Raw genomic sequence first — 15622 nt, 5'->3', positions numbered from 1 at the left:
AGTATTTGTTGGGGAGGGTAGGCAGTGCCCCCAGGGCAGCCAGAGGGGAACCCCATCAACCCCCAGCCAAGCCCCTGGGGAGGCCGGGGGCTCCTTGGTGGAGTTGCTGGGGCAGCTTCCTGGGTGTTGAGGCATCCCCAAGTGGGGGAGAGCCAGGCCCCTGAGGCAGACAGTGGATGGAATCCAGCTCCACTATGTCCAGCCCGGGGCCTGCGCATGTCCCCACACTCTGAGCCTTGTCACTGCCAGCCAGGAGGGCATACAGGGGTGGCGTGGCAGACAGTGTGAGGCGCCCGGCCCAGGGCCCTGACGGTCACTCTCTTCCTACCTGGGCAGTGGCGTGTGGCCCACAGAAAGGGCTCTGCCCACATGTGGATCCAGAAATCCCTTGCTATCTCCCATGAACCTCACCCCGTTCCCATAAGTGGGCAAGCGTCAGGGACCCGGTTCACAGACTAGGACTCTGCGCTCCCACCGGCCACCTTGCCCAGCCCGCTTCCTCCCGTCCTTCTCTCCAGAGGCCCGAGTCACTCGGGCCTCTTCTCGCCCCTGCTAGTGGCACTCTGGTCCCGGAGGCCGCACTGAGTGGGGCCTCACCTTGGTGATCCCTAGCCTGTCTGTCTGCCTGGACCTTGTGCACCGAGCAGCCCTGCTCTCGTCACTGTCCTGGATCTCAGAAGGTGGCCTGACTTTTAGAGCAGAAATGGCTTGGAAGGGGTGCTGGCTTGTCACCGGGAGCCCTGGGGAATGGGGTGGGTGGCAGCAGAGGGCGGGGGGCATGGAGGTTGGAGGTCCGGACCCCAGCTTCTCTCTGGGAGCCAGGGAGCCCTTAGGGTCACCCTATTTGGTGCTGCCCTGGTCCACTTCCTCACTCAGGGACCCCAGAGGTGGGTCCCTCCTAACCTGGTAGGGCCTCTGCACAGACTCAGGAGGCCGCCCAGGGCCTGGCTGGTCATCGGCCTTTGGCTGGCTGAGTGCCCAGGTGACCTCTTAATGGCTAGGCTGCAGAGTCGAGCTCCCCCATCCCTGGCCTGGGTCTGAGCTCCCCACCCAGCCCCCAGCCACCTCGCCCCAACCAGGCACGAACATTTCAACCCCTGTCCCCGGTTGGTCTGTGGTATTAAAAACAAATTGTGATCAGCCAGATTGTCATTTCTACCTGATAAAACATCACTTTTATTGATCTCACTCACCCAATGCCATCACTTATCTTGCTTCAGCGTTTCACATAATGGCTCGTTTGTCTTGATTCAAGTGTAGTCCCGTGTGTTTAACCCTTGGGGCTCTGCAGCCTCACGTGCCCACCGCCGTCCCTTGCCCAGGCCCTATTCTGGGAGGCAGGAGGTTCTGGAAGGCAAGGGCCACCCTGTCTGAGTTAAGGTGGGAAGAGGGGGTGGGTGGGGGAAGGGAGGAGGAGATGGGGCCGCTGGGGATGGACCCCTGGGGGCTCACCTAATCCTGCTGTGGTCCTCACTTGCTGTGACCCAGTAGTCACCTGCCTCCCAGCTCACCCCCACCTGCCCACATTCCTGGGCCCATTGGCACCCCTCCCTGGTTTCTGGCCCTCAGGGCCCCCTTACCCTCCAGCCTAAAACTGTGCTCCTGCCCCCACCCCAGGCCCTTAGAGTCTTTCTCTGGTGTCAATTCCTCCCTCAGGTGCTGGACAAGCCCCTGTAACTCTGACTCTGGGGTCACAGAGGGAGTGGTCTCAATCTGATTTCGGACTCTGCCTAGAGCCTTCGGTGTGTCCCGTTGTCCAGCAGACAATGCAGACCCTGTCTAGGCCCCTCAGGGTTTAGCCTCTGCCACAGTCCGGCTCCAGCTTCCGGCCCTCCTGGCCACCAGCTGTGCTCCTCACCTATCCTCTTCCCTGCTCTGGCCCAGGTCCTGCGTGGACTCTGCTGCAGCACGTAACCGAATGTACTGAAGACGGGTCTTCCAGGCCCACAGGGGGTCTCTGCCCCCTTTCCCCCCGACAGAGGGGCTCTGAGCCAGAAACCCTGGTCCGCAGGCATTCCCTTCTCAGACCTCTTCTGTCACTCGTCTTGGTCCCAAGGCCTCCTCTGGACCTACTCGCTCCCTTTCCCTGCTGCAGCCCTTGGAATTGGGCTTCCCTCCTGAGCAGCTGGAGGGTTGCGCTTTGTGCAACTCACCTGCACAAAGTGGGGGCTGCTGACTCACGGACGGAGAATCCAAGGGCTAGGTCGCCTGCCTTCAGGCGCAGCTGAACCTGGGCACTCAGACTGTTTGTCCCAACGCCTTGCGGCCCCAGGCCGCCGGCTCAGGAGTCTCGCTCTAACCACTCTTGCTTGCTGGGCTCGGAAGGGGCCAAGGGAACAGCTTGTCAAGCCTCGCCTGGCCTCGGTCCCCATGCTCTGGGCCCTGGCCTGTCCTTTTGCATCCCAGGGAGGGGTTTTGCCCCTCTGTTCTCTCGGAGGAAAGGGGCGTGGTCAGGGCTGGCCCGGGACAGCCCCAGAGTGGGTGGGCTGGCAGTGTTGTCTGTGCATATGTGAAAATGGCCCGCAGCTCCTGACATGCCAGTGGGGGTGGGTGGTGGTGGTGGTGGTGGGTGGCGGGGGTGGGGGGCGGGGTGAGTGCTGGTCACACTGGTCACAGCCCCACGCCCCATGCTTATCTGCCCTGACCTAGGGTCCCCTCATCAGGGTCCCCAATCCCAGCTGAGGGGGTCACTCCCCAGGGGGTCCTAGAGGTGGAGGAAAAACAGCACCCCCCCAAATTGGTAGGGTTCCTGGAAAGCCCTCGGGGCTGCAGCCTCACTGGGTGGGGCTCTCTGGCTGGGGGATGCATTGAGATGTACCCCCGCCCAACACCCCTCAGGCCCTGGGGGGCCAACCCGCTGTTGAATGATCAGGACTGCTGTTTACTCCTGCACAGCTGAAAATGTTTCTCAAATGAGTCAATTCATGCCTTCCTTGAGGAGGGCGTCTGCTGTCTGGTCTGCACAGACCCCTCCCCTGCACTGTGGGGACCACCCTTCCTCCTGTGTCTGGGCCCTCCACTCCTCCCCTCCAGGGGCACCCGGCCTGGCCACGTGGACTGGTTCAGGCTGAACATCTCACCCACCGTGGGGGAGATCTACTAAGATAAGGGACCCTCATCCTGGGGGATTTCAAAGGCCAAGGCCACCCCAAAATCATTCTGGTTGCATGTGCCTCTCACGGGCCCAGCACCCCAAGGGGCTCTGCTTGGCTGCCGCCCCAGATGTCCCAGTCCCTCATCTGCTGAGACCCTAGCCTCTGGGGCCTCCAGGGAGTCCCCATGGGACACGCACACGGACACCGGGGTGAAGTTAGGATTCCGGACCATTGAAAACCTGCACAATAGTTCATATATTTATTCTTAAGCAAGTTATCAATAAAAAATTTAATACTAAAATGCCTTTACATAGAGTTTGCTGTTCATAAAACCTTTGTATTTTTTTTGTTTGTTTTTAGTGTTTACATTGAAAAAAAAATTCAACCATCCTCTTAGTTTACACATTTACAAGAGTCGTGCTTTTGCCAGGTTTAACCATGGTGGGAAGGGCCGCGCTGTCCGCACGCACACGGACAGAGGGGGATGGGAAGAGAAAAGCAAAGGACAAAAGTCCATGGACTAGGGAGAAGAACCAATGGGAGGGCGGGAGGCCAAGAAAAGGCTGCCTGTTCGTTCGCTCCTGCCTCGGTGCTTGGGGTTGGAAGTAGCCTCAGGTTCTAATTTCTGTGGTTGGGGCTTCCCCACACACGCCTTGGCACTGGCCGCGTTGCCCCACAGCATCTTGCCACTTCCCCAGCCACCAGCAGGACCTCAGCCGCCTCTCCAGGACGACCACCAGAATGAAATATTGCACTCGAGCCGAGACAAAGTGGAGAGTTGGGGTGGGAGAAGAAAGCTGCGGTGCAGGGGAATCCCTCCATGTCCCTATACTTCCCGTGGAGCCACCAGGAGCGGGGGAGGGGTGATTTCCTGGTTGGAAAGAAAAAGGGGCCCGGGCACCCACTGACATCCCTTATTTCCCAGGTACCTGGCCTGTGCCTGTGGGTCACACAAGAGCCCGTCCTAAGGAGCAGTGGCTAACTTGGGAGGCCTTCCTGGGGCTCCCATTGTGGCCAGGGGAGACTTAGTATGGTGAGACATGGGAGCACGTGGCCCTCAGTGCGTATTTTCGGGGACAAGGGCTGCTGGGCCACGGGTCTGGCTTGCCCTGCTTGTCCCTCTTGGCCTCAGGAGAAGTGGAGGTGTGATGAGTTCTCCAGGGTTACGGGGGTGGTGCTGAGGGTCTGGGACACCCACACGGCACAATGGTAGCCAGGGCGCTGGGCAGAGGGCTGCTCCGTGCACCTGAGGCTGGGTTGTAGGCAGGACGGAACCCTGCTCTGTGCCCCAAGCACTACCCTGCCAGGCCAGTGGCCCTGCCAAGTGGCCGCAGAAAAGTCCCAGAAACCTCCACATGAGTTGGCGGGGGCCAGTTCCTTCCTTGCTCTGAGTGAAGGCTGGACAAGCTGGCCATTGAGATGGAAATCAGAAATAACTTGGAACATTCAGGAAATAAAATCAAAACATCACTTTTTCTTATCGATAGTTTAAAATATTTGTTCATTTTTGCTTTGTTTTAAACAGAGGTAAGATACACATATGGCTGCCGTCACACTCTCGGGCTGGGGAGCCTGCTCTGGTATCCCTTCTCTCCCCGAGGGACCCTTATCGTCAAGCCCGCCCCCCAATCCTTTTCTTCCCAGGAGATGAATTAAAAGGAAATAAACTTGAGTGTGACTTCCATATTAGACAGTCCCCCCAAGATATCAACAGGTGTAACCTAGGGTCCTGTCTGACCTCTCCTGTGCCCTCCGGCCCCCCTGCCCCCACCCCCAGCTGCCTCTGTCGTCACAGACGCCCCAGTTGGAACTCAGCTAGGCTGAGGAAAACAGTGCATTTTCAAAGAAACCCACACCCCCCCAAGAACAAAATCTCTACACACACACACACACACACACACACACACACACACAGACACACACACACACACTCACGCACGCATACCCTCGTTACGCATGTGAGGAAAAAAAAATCCTTTTCGGCTTTTTTTCCATAAAACTTTCCCGCAGAAATACAATATTTACATAGAGAAATAAATAGACAACACACCTGATTTCTGCTTTCCCTGGTGGGAGACAGTCGGAGGTACTAGGGAAAATATGGCTTGGATTCTAATCTCTCGTGAACTGCCGATGTGGGAAAACAGAGAGGGCCGGTAGGTCCCAGTCGGGGCACAGCTGACCCTCCGCAGCAGACGGATGAACTGGGTTCTGATGCCCAAAAGCTCTCTCTCCTTCCAGGGAAAATAATAAAAAAGCCTGGATCTTGCCTTGGTGGGTTTGCATATTTGCTCAGACCTGCCCCTCCGAGGTGTGGGCCAGCCTCCCGCTCGGAGGCATGGGGCTGGGTCCTCACGTCCTCACGTCCCTGTGGCTCTGGCACTGGGCATGGCGGGGCAGGTGGGTCACCTGCAGCCGGTCTGTGCAGGCTCAGCACAGGATGGGCACACCATCGGCCGTCACCAGGCGCCCGGTGGTGGGGTCGTAGGTGCCCGCCAGGTAGTAGAGGTCCCGCCGGTCCTGGCACTTGCGGCTCCGCGTCATCTGCTCATACTGCTCGCGCCCCACTACCTGGCACTTGTGGGAGATGGTCTGCACGTCGTTCTCATCCTCGTGGCAGGACTGGTACAGCGCGTTCTGCTGGGGAAGGGGGCGAGGAGCGCTCGGCGTCAGGTCTGGCCTTGGCCAGCGGACCCCACCTGACCCAGGACCCTCAGTTCTGGATAAGCTCTTAACTGTGTGGCCGGGGTCTGCGCCCGGACCCCCAGCAGGCTGGCAGAATTGGAGAAACACTTGTTTCTGCACCGTCTGCAAACATGGTTCTCAGGGAAGACTGGAGAGTGAGCTGGGGGCATTTTCTGTCTTGGGTTGACCTTGGGAGGCAGGGATCAGCAGGCCCGTGGTGGGGGACATGGGCTGCTGAGGGCAGGTGCTACAGGCTGCTGTGGGCCACAGCCCCCCACAAGGTGAAACTGTCACCCATTGCGTGGGGAGCCACAAAGGCCCAGCTGGGGAGGGATCCAGGTGGCCTGGCTCTGGGGCCTGAGTCCTCAGCTGTGTTACTCTCTGTGGGGCCCACGGCACCCTTGGGCCGGGAGGCCTTGAGGTGTGGGAACCGGGGGCGAGGGATGTCCATAGATGACCACTCCCCTTCTGGCTGCTGGTGCCAGTTGCTGAGATACCCCTTCCCAGGCCCCCCACTCTGAGCCTGCCCATACCCCCGGACCCCCTGCCCCACCCCGGTCCCCACCTTCCCGTCGCTCTGCCGCTTCCCCAGCTTGGTCTCCTCTGGGTGGTAGAACCACTTGACCTTCACCACCATGTTGCTGCCCCACGACTCCCACATGCTCTCAATGCGGCCGATGTAGGGCAGGTTGGGCCGCCCAGCTGACAGGAAGACGGCACAGTCCCCGATGCGAAGCGTCTCCTTGCCCCGGACGATGGCCTTGTAGAACAGCTTCCTGGCCTTCCCCTTCATGCCGCGTCTCTGTAGGAGACAGCCAGGGGCAGAGGGCAGTGAGGACAGGAGCCTCGGGGACAGGCGGCGGGCAGGGGACACAGGACAGAATGACAGAGACAGACGCAGGGAGTGTGTAGGAGAGAAAGATGGTGTGTCTTGTGTGTAAGTGTGCATGGTCGGGCCCACCTACCTGTGTGGGGTTCCCCGACCACTTCCAGAGCTGCCGGGCAGGCAGGAAGGCTGAGATCTTTGGCCGGTTTTCCACGGAGGGCAGCCGCTGCCTCCGGGACAGCTCTTTGGCTTTGGAGAAGCTCAGGGCCTCCTTGCGCTTGAGCCTGGGTCTGCCACTGCTGGGGCCCGCGCCCACGCCCCCACCGGCCACCGCGGCCCTGGACAGGAAGCAGCGCTGGGCGTGCGGGTGTGGGCCAGCCCCCTTGGAGCGCAGGGCCTCGGGCTGGGCCAGGAGGGCGGGCACCGGGTGGGTGAGGCAGGTCTGCAGCAGCAGGGCTGGGTCCTCCTCGTCTGAGCTGTAGGAGGAGCCCTCGTCATCCGAGGAGCAGAGGCTGGAGGTGGACAGGGAGCCAGAGGAGGAGGAGGTGGATGAGCCCGAGGAGGAGGAGGACACGGAAAGGCGGGCGAGGAAGCGGGAGGGCACGCCGGGGGCCAGGCCAGGCCCGTCCTCCTCCTCGTCCGAGTAGGAGCTGTGGCAGTCACTGTCGCAGGGCAGCGGGTACTCGGCCTGGCCTGCGAACTTGCGCAGCGCCAGCCCCATGGGCAGCGGGTGGACAGGCGACCGCCCCTTCCTGTCCTTGCCCACAAGGGCCGGGTGCCCATAGCTGGGGCCGGGCAGGGGCCTCCCGGGCCTGGGCCCCACATCCTTGTCACCCGCGTGCAGCGCCTTGCAGTTCTTGCTCTTGGGGGAGGTCACGCCCTCATGGTCCAGCTTGACCAGGAACTCGCCGCCCGCCCGCCGCCGCCCGCCCTTCTCGGCCTCCGCCCGCTCGGCCTTCTTGGCCCGCAGCAGCTTGTGGGCACCCCCGGGCAGGCCGGGCCCGGCCCCGCCGACAAAGGGAGTGTAGGAGCTGGCCAGGCTGCTGAAGGAGTCGGCGCGGAAGCCGTTGCCAAACACGGGAGCAGCCACGCTGTGGACGGGGAAGAGCGCCTCGCGGGCCCGCAGCTTCCTGGCGCTGCCGTTGAGTTGGAAGAGGTTCTGCAGCACGCCCGGCCCCTTGCCACCTGCTGCGGCCGTGGCCACCGCCTTCCGCTTGGTCTGCGCCACCGCGGACCAGCTCAGCAGCGGGCTGCCCCGGCGGCCCAGGAAGTGGTCTGAGGCCCCCGCGGAGGGCTTGGTACCAGAGGCCAGGAGCTCCGCTTTGCCTGGGGAGAGGCCAGGGAGAGTCAGAGGAACTACCTGCCCGCCCCTTCTGGCCCCCCACTCCCGAGGGTGCCTCCCCACCCGAGGTCCCCGCAGTCCCGCGAGTACCAGCTTTGTCTTTGCCTGCGGATTTCTTCCCGGGGGTCTTTGAGGCTTCAGGGCCATCGTGTGCCTTGGGAGACAGGCTGGGAGCGGCGGCCTCACCAGGTGGGGGCGCCTCGCAGGAAGATTTCTTGGTCCTTCGGCAGCCGCTGGACACCAGCAGGGCTGGCGAGGGCTCTGTGCCTGCAGAGTGGACCAGTGGCCTCAGCGCTGTGCTGCCAGGGTGACCGCCTCCCCTTGCTCCCTCCTTGGGAGACTGTCAGCCCGACTCCAGCCATAGGGGCCGACCCAGAAAGGTAAGGACCCCACGCTGGAGGCCCTGGGGCTCACACTGGATCTTGAAGTCCGGAGGCAGCAGCCTGATGTTGGAGACAGCGATGTGGCCGGTGTCCCCATCGTCAAACTCCACCACCACGGAGTCCAGGTCGTCTTCCTCATCACTGGAGGCGCCTGGAGACAGGGCCCACCTGAGCACGGGGCCCTCTGCTCGGGGCCCACGGGGTTCTCCCTGGTGGCCGGGTGGCCGGGACGGGAGGATGACAGGATGGGCTCCGTAGCGCCTGACAGATGATGCTGGGATATTCTGCTCCCTGATCACATTTGACCTTGGAGCTGCCATGGCAGCTGGGAGCAGCCTGCCTCCCCTCCACCTCCTGGAGTGCGGCCGGAGAGGCAATATTACCGCCATCCATCACCCGCATCCCAGGGCACACTCACAGGGACGTGGGGCCCCGACCTCCCCCTACGCACACGCGCATGTGTGCAAACACATGCCTGGTTGAGGCCTGCCCGCCCCCCTGCCCCCGCACCTGTCAGACCGCAGGGTCCCCACGTCCTGTGCCTGGGGGAGGGGGCAGAAGGATTTACCCCAGGAAAGCTGGTGCCCAGGTGACCAGTTTATAACCCCCAGGTCTGGGGCTCTGGGGCCCCTTCTCTGCTAGGCCTTCTGGACAGCCAGAGGCTCCACCCTGTCCTCACCCCAGGTCCCCCCTCGCCTTTTCCTGGCGACCAGGGAGCTGATGTTATCATCTGCTCTGTCTGACCCGCTCCAGCTTGGGAAGCAGGGCTGGCGGGAGGCCCTCCTTGAGAGACAGGGTCTCCTCCCTGGCACTCGGGTCTCTCATCTTCAGCTTCGCCTAAGGGGAGGGGCTGATGGGCCTCCCTGGGGGTCCTTGGGCGGGGCTTACCTCGCACTACGCTGCCTGGGTACAGGCAGCGGGACTTCTGGCTCCAGTAGGCACAGACCCTCGTGCCGGGCGGGAGGTACCTGCTGGACTGTGGCCGGACATCAAGAACCTGCGGGACCAGTGGGGGCGGCGGCCGTGAGTGGGCGGGGCTGGCCAAGGGGTGCCCGGGAGGGGCTGGGCGCAGCCAGGTCCACCTCCCTGGGGTGGTGAGCCGAGCGGGGGCTGTCCCCTCACCGCCTCCTGCAGCAGCTGCTCCAGTGAGTAGATCCTCTGCCGGTTGCCTCTCTCACCCTCGATGACGATGCTGTAGCTGAGGGGCATGGGTGGGGGAGCATGAGACAGGCCTGCGCATCCACCACCTCCCGCTCAGGCCTCAGCCCACACCCCTCCCTGCGCACGCCCAGGCCTTACATGTCGGGGGGCTGCAGGGTCCTGACGCTGCCTGCGTATAGCAGACTGTCCTCTTTGGGGATGAGCACGGGCAGCCCGTCCTGTAGGTCCTCCTTGTGGATGGTGCATGAGCGTGCTGGGGAGATGGGGGTGTCAGCACCTGGCCCCTCTCCGCCCACTGCTGGCCCCAGACGCTCGGCATCCCCTCCTGGCCGCTCACCCAAGGCGGCGCTCTGCTCGGCGCTCAGGGGGCCCCTGGCCTCCTCCTCCTCTGAGAGGCTGCTGCTGTCTTCAAACTCAAAGTCGTCCTCCACTGCGAAGCTCTCCAGCAGCCGGCTCACCGCCCGGCCCTTGCCCTGGGGGGTCAGAAGTGTCAGCTCTCTTGGGAGGGGCAGGAGAGGTCAGGGCTGGCTGGGTCCCAAGGTCGGGGTGGGGATGCTACCTGTTTGCCGGCAGCCTTGGTTTTCACCTTGCCCGCTTTCCTGCCCCTCCCCAGGATGGCCTTGGCGTTGCGGGGCGACAGGGCGATGGACAGGGCCCCGTTCTTCCGCTGTCGGAGGGGAGGGGCTGAGGTGAGGGTGGCACCAGCCTTCCTGCCCCCAGCCTGACCATGGTGTGACTCAGGCCGACCCTGAGTGTGACCCTGAATAGGAGTCCCAGAGTGTGACTTGGTGTAGCAAGTGGAGAGAAAGAGTGGAGTAAATGTCCCCGAAGGCCCTTCACATCTGGCACCCACCCTGCTGGGCCCAGGACCCTGGGGTGCCCACTGGCCCTCACCCGCAGCCCTGGCTGGAGCACCGTGCTCTTGCGCGTGGCTCTCTTGAGGCGCTCACTGGCCAGCCTGCTGCCCTCCTCGTGGCAGGTGAAGGCCCGGGTGGGGCTGCAGAGGGCTTCCCTGCCGGGTGTGGCCCCCGGCTCTGCCCGCAGGCTGCCCTTGGCCTTGCCCTTGGCTTTCTTCTTGCCGGGCCCACCTGGGGGCCTGCGCCCCGGGGCCCGCTCCAGCTTGCCGCCCACCTTGGCCTTCACCGTCCTCCTCTTGACCTTGACCTCACTCTCGGGGCTGGACAGGCGGCAGGCCCCTGGGGAGGGAGGGAGGGAAGCCGTCGCAGGAGCCCCAGCTGCCTGCTGGGGCCCTCGTCGGCCAGGCCTGCCCCAGCCCGCCCTCACCCCCTGGGTACCTAGCAAGCCCTGCCTCTCCTTCTTCTTCTTAGCCTTCTGGTTGGCCTCCATCTTGACCACGGAGGAGGGCGAGGGCCCCAGCACGGCCACGCGGGCCCCAGCGTGCAGTGCCAGCCCGGGGTCCTTGGGAGGTGCCTCTGTTTCCAACAGACCCTCGCAGTTTTCACTGTCAGAGCCGCTGCCTGGGGAGAGGCGGGTGGTCCAGGTGATTTGGCACCAGAGCAGTGCCATTTTGGGGTGGGTTCGGGGGGGCGGATGTGTTGGGGGCTGAGTGGAGCCCGTCACTGTCATCCCGGGGCTGCTTCGAGGGCAGGCACCTGGGCCAGGTGTCCAGGTGAGGGTGTTTGGACCAGAAAGGAGAAGGGGCTGCCTCTGACCTCCCTTTTTCTGCCTCAGTTTTCCTTTCTTATGCGCTGGGCAGTGGAGCACCCGCCTTGCAGGGCTGGGGACCCCCTTCCCCAGGGCAGCCCCTTCCCCTCCCTCGTCCCCCTGCCAGATGCCCTCCTGTTTCCTGCTTCCTCTTCCCTCCCTTTGTTCTTTCTCAGGCGGGACCTGGGGGAGGGGGCAGGGGCTGGCAGGGAGGAAGCATCTATTTTTCCAGGCTCCTGTTTCTGGACATGTGTGTTTGCTGGGGGCCAGATAACCTCTCCAGGTCACCGGGCCGGACGCTGCAGGAAGGCAGGCTGGAGCAGGCAGAAGGGCTATTTTTAGCCCCTCTTTCCAGGATGCATCCAGCAGCCTCTTTTCTCCCTGTGGCCCCCCCCGTGTGGGGGTGGGGCACGGAGAACCCATCCTGGGCCAGTGAGAGCTTCTCCCTGTGTCCAGCATACGCAATGAGCCCTGACCAGGCTCTGATGGCTGTCCCAGCTCCTGCCCACCCACTCCCCCAGCCTCCAGTGACCGTGGAGGTCCTGGCTGTGCAGCTCAGACCGACAACTTGCCTGCCTCATGTGTTGTGGCCGCTGCCGGCTGGGCTGCGAACTTAGGTGTCTCCCTGCCAGCAACACCACCATCTGGCTGTGGGTGCCGGGCTGCCCCAGACACCTTGGCGCTCTTGGCTCGCGACAGCTTCTTCCGGATGCGACCCCCTGGGGTGGCCTCCTTCCGCCGGAAGGGGCTGAGGCTGGTGGGCAGCCCCTTGCTCTTGACCTTCGGCTTCAGCTGGGCCACCTTGTGGGCCACTGCAGATGCCAGGTCGCCCTGGCCGCTGCTCTTCTTGCACCGAACCTTCTCCTGTAGTAAACGGGCAGGTGGAGGCTGCAGTCACCGGGTCCCCCGCCCTGAGCCACGGCCCTGCGGCCTTCGGCCTCCCCTCTGCCAGCGCTGGGCCTGGAAGGTGACACTTCGCTGGCCTTGCTCTCCAAAATGCCCGAGAGGGAATCTGGCCCTGGGGCACAGGGCCTGCCCACTGGAGCCTAAGCTTGTGCCTGTCCTGTCCCCTATGGCACAGCCTCCCCGGACGGCCCAGCCTACTCAGCTTGGCGGAGGGAGGCCAAGGGCCCAGGTGTTTGTCATGTCCTAGAGAGAGGGACCAGCCTCCTGCTCCGGGAGGGACAGGCAAAGTGACAACAGACTCAGACCCACCTCTCACCTGTCCCTCCCAGGATCCTAGAATAGGTGAGGGGTGGGAGGCACCCACTGCACTGAGAAGGAATGGGGTGCTGGCACCCCTGGGGAAGCCTGTCCCAAGGGAGGGGCAGTGCCCTCGGTCCACCCACTACACCAGGTATGCACCTGACATGGTGGACATCGTGAGCCCTCCCTCCTGAAAAGTCTTCCTGTGACCTGGGATAACTGTGTGTTGCCTTCCTCCCGCTGGAGTGAGCAGAGGAAAGGGAGGGGTCGTGGAGCATAACCAGCCCCGGGTCACACCTGCAGCCTCACAGGCTCGCCTCTGTGCGACGCACACGAAGCTCGCCGGACCTTGTCTGCTCATCTGAGCAGTGGGGCCCCAGCCGGATGGTGACACGGGGCAGGGCGGGGTGGCAGTGTTTGGCCTGGGGCTGGTCTACCGCCTGCCCCCTGTCCTGTCCATCTGACATCCTGCCCCCGGGCTTGAGGGTGAGGCTGCTGTGGGACTCACCGCAGATGTGGGTCGCAGGCCCACGTAGGTGCCCTTCTCCAGCCGGCCTCGCTTCTTCGAGGGCTCCTCATCGCCGCCCCGCAGCTCGGTGCACAGCAGGCTCAGGCTGGGCCGCACTGCCCTGGGAGCACGGGGGGCGCGGGTCACACCTGGGCACCTGGGCCTTGTCCCCGAGACAGTCCCTGTGGCAGCAGCCAGGGCACCGCGGTGGGTCGTGTGGTGCAGCTGCATGTCTGGGAGACCCACTTGCCCCTGTCAGGGCCCTGCTTCTTTCCTGGCCAAGGCTGTGCCCCTGGGCCAGTCTCCTCTAAGCACACAGAGCTGCTGGGAGGCCAGGGGGGCCAAGCCAGTGCTGAGCCCCCCGGCCCCCGCTACCTAGCTAGCCCCCTCTGCCCACTGACTGGGGAGGGGCAGCCCACTGCTCGGGGGCCAGGGCTCTGTGGCCAGCTGGGCCACTGTGTGACCTGGGCTGTGGCCTCAGTCTATCTACCTGGAAAATGGGGATGCTTTAAATTGTGCTTCTGTGCAAGGCTGGGGTGGGATCATGCTGGCCTTTGCACTCACTGAGGTCACTTAGTGAGTGCAAAGGCCAGCAGCTACCTCAGTTAGGAACAAAAAGGGCATCAGGAGAGGCCCCTGAGAAAGGGATCCACCCCGAGCATCTTTGCCACCGCCAGGAAGAGGATGTGGGGGACAGCGGCCAGAGAAACTCGTGCCCAGGCTCTGCCTCCTAGCCCCCAGGGACCCCCAGTGCTGGGCTCAGACCCCTCAGAGCTTTGTCCCCTGCCCTCAATTCTCCGTCTCAAAGGAGAAACTCTGCACCACCCCCCCCCCCAGCTCCCAGATGGGGCCCTGGAAGCTGCTGACTCTGAGCCTGTTTCCCTGTGTCCCACAGGTGTGAGGCTGGGAGCTTGGCTGCCTGTCCTTTGCCAGACAGGGGCTGGGGGCTAGGCCTCTCACCTACTCCCTCCCTTACCCACATAGCATTAATGAAAATGAGTCACAGATGGAGGCTGAGGGCCCTGGCCCGGCCCTGGCCTTGTGCGGCCAGACGTCAACTTTTACCTTCCTGCCCAGAGAGGCCAGGCAGGAAGCCGGCCCGGAACCATGCTTGGCCCCCGGGCCTCGGCCCTCCCACTTCCTGCCTGGGTCCAACTGTCAGCAGCTACTGAAGGGCAGGGGCCCCCCAGAGGGATGGAGAGTGGGCAGGAGCCTGAGATGGGGAGAGGGCGGGAGGGAACCCCGATCCTTAGGAAGGGAGGGCCCTGGCCTTGGCTTCCTTCCTCGTCCAGCCAGGGCCTGTTTTCTCAGGTCAGTGGAGAAAGTGGCCACAATGCAAGCACCAGGATGGGGCTTCCAGGGTCAGGCAGGGGCTTGGCGCCAGGCGGGCTCGAGCAAAGCATGGGGCAGCTTCGCCAGGGGCTCCCCAACAGGGCCCCCTGCCAGGCCCTGGTCTTAGCCAGCAGCCCCTACAGTTCTGGCTGGTCCTCAAAGGGAGGCCCCTGGAGCCCCCGCCGGGTGACACCTGGGCAGGGCGGAGAGACAGCCTGGGGAGGCCCCCCAGCCATATGGTGCATCCCCTCCCGTCCGCAGCAGCCTACGCGAACTCCCCTCCCTGTAACCTTCTCCGCGTTTGCTAATGTTTTGTGACATAAAGCCCTGAGATTAATTTTTTGCCTCTGTCTTAATTGAAGGAACCATTTAGTGCCGATTTAACTATTATTACCAAATCATCAGGATTGATGCAGTGCGCACACGCCGCGCCAATCGTGTTTGGAGGAGCTCGAGGATTTATGCAAATGGGCCTGCCGGGAGAGGCAATTTGTAGCCGAGAAGGACAATTATACCAGGCCCGGGAGTGCGCCAATGACTGCGCCGGGCGGGTAATGGATAATAACCGCGCGCCGGCAGCCGTGCGCAGCACCGCAGCGTGACCAACGACTCTATACGGTGCAGATAAAGAGGCTTTTACGCAACGCCGCCTCGCACTCGTGGGGCCGGGCTGGGGCTGGGGCCTGGCAGGAGGGATGCCACGGCCCCAGCCGGCCACGGCCAGGTGCGTGGAGCTGGTGCGGCCATGCCCCAGGCCCAGGGGGAGGGGCTTGTCTGCTACGGGCTCAGTGCCCCAGACGCTCCCCACCGCGGCTGGTCCGGGGTTCTGGATCTTCAGGAGAAGCTGTGACGGAGGCCCAGCGGCCACGGAAGCCAGAGAGGAGCCCAGTCCCCACTGCCCGGGCCTCAAGGGCACCTGGGCCAGCCCAGCGCCACTGAGTAACCTCCGGCCCCACGCACCCCACGGGGCCCATGCATGCAAGACTCACTTGACTTTCTTGCCTTCGCTGGGTCGCAGGGCAGGCAGCAAGCTGGAGTATTTGCGCTTCCGTGGCCGGCCGGGGCCTCGCCTAGCAGGGCTCCGCGAGCTCTCGTCTCTCCTGGGAGCCACAGGAGGGGTGGTCAGAGGCTGACGCCTGTCCTGGCTCCCTGACAGGGGTCCAGGAGAGGGCAATACCCTTGGGGGCTGTGGCGGGGGGCGGGCCCTCCCAAGATTTGGCGGGAGCCTGGTCCCCAAACGGAGGGCAAGGCTGAGCCAGCGTCCCCGCTGCCCCCACCATCCCTGCTTCCCAGTTTCAGCCGTCCTGCACACTCCAGTCAGGTGAGCTCCCCGCACTGCTACGGCAACTTTAGGGGCTCCCTCCGCCCTCCCACACCCCAATCCTGCCCCGGCCTCCCAGCCCCCTCTCAGATACCACT

General features: G+C 63.4%; 1 protein-coding gene across 8 annotated transcripts in view; it reads right to left on the bottom strand.

The window, feature by feature from the left end:
* Positions 1–3331: 3331 nt before the first annotated feature.
* The window catches only part of BAHCC1 (BAH domain and coiled-coil containing 1), a 60159-nt gene continuing 47868 nt past the window's right edge, over positions 3332–15622 (bottom strand). For 7 of the 8 annotated variants that reach the window (XM_049702575.1, XM_049702577.1, XM_049702576.1 and 4 more), the window contains 15 exons: positions 15193–15303; positions 12872–12992; positions 11726–12021; positions 10788–10966; positions 10387–10688; positions 10052–10159; positions 9830–9965; positions 9631–9745; positions 9454–9529; positions 9220–9328; positions 8363–8482; positions 8039–8215; positions 6746–7932; positions 6346–6582; positions 3332–5735 (listed from right to left, as the gene is read on the bottom strand). In XM_049702575.1, the coding sequence (XP_049558532.1) occupies positions 5526–5735; positions 6346–6582; positions 6746–7932; positions 8039–8215; positions 8363–8482; positions 9220–9328; positions 9454–9529; positions 9631–9745; positions 9830–9965; positions 10052–10159; positions 10387–10688; positions 10788–10966; positions 11726–12021; positions 12872–12992; positions 15193–15303 (3484 nt within the window). In that variant the 3' untranslated portion in view covers positions 3332–5525. The remainder of the gene's footprint in view (positions 5736–6345; positions 6583–6745; positions 7933–8038; positions 8216–8362; positions 8483–9219; positions 9329–9453; positions 9530–9630; positions 9746–9829; positions 9966–10051; positions 10160–10386; positions 10689–10787; positions 10967–11725; positions 12022–12871; positions 12993–15192; positions 15304–15622) is intronic. The other variant, XM_049702579.1, reaches the window with a different exon arrangement.

Source organism: Orcinus orca, chromosome 19 (assembly GCF_937001465.1).
Source record: "Orcinus orca chromosome 19, mOrcOrc1.1, whole genome shotgun sequence".
Classification (NCBI taxonomy): domain Eukaryota; kingdom Metazoa; phylum Chordata; class Mammalia; order Artiodactyla; family Delphinidae; genus Orcinus; species Orcinus orca.
Note: the sequence above shows the minus strand (reverse complement) of the source record. Positions and strands in the feature narration are given on the sequence as shown.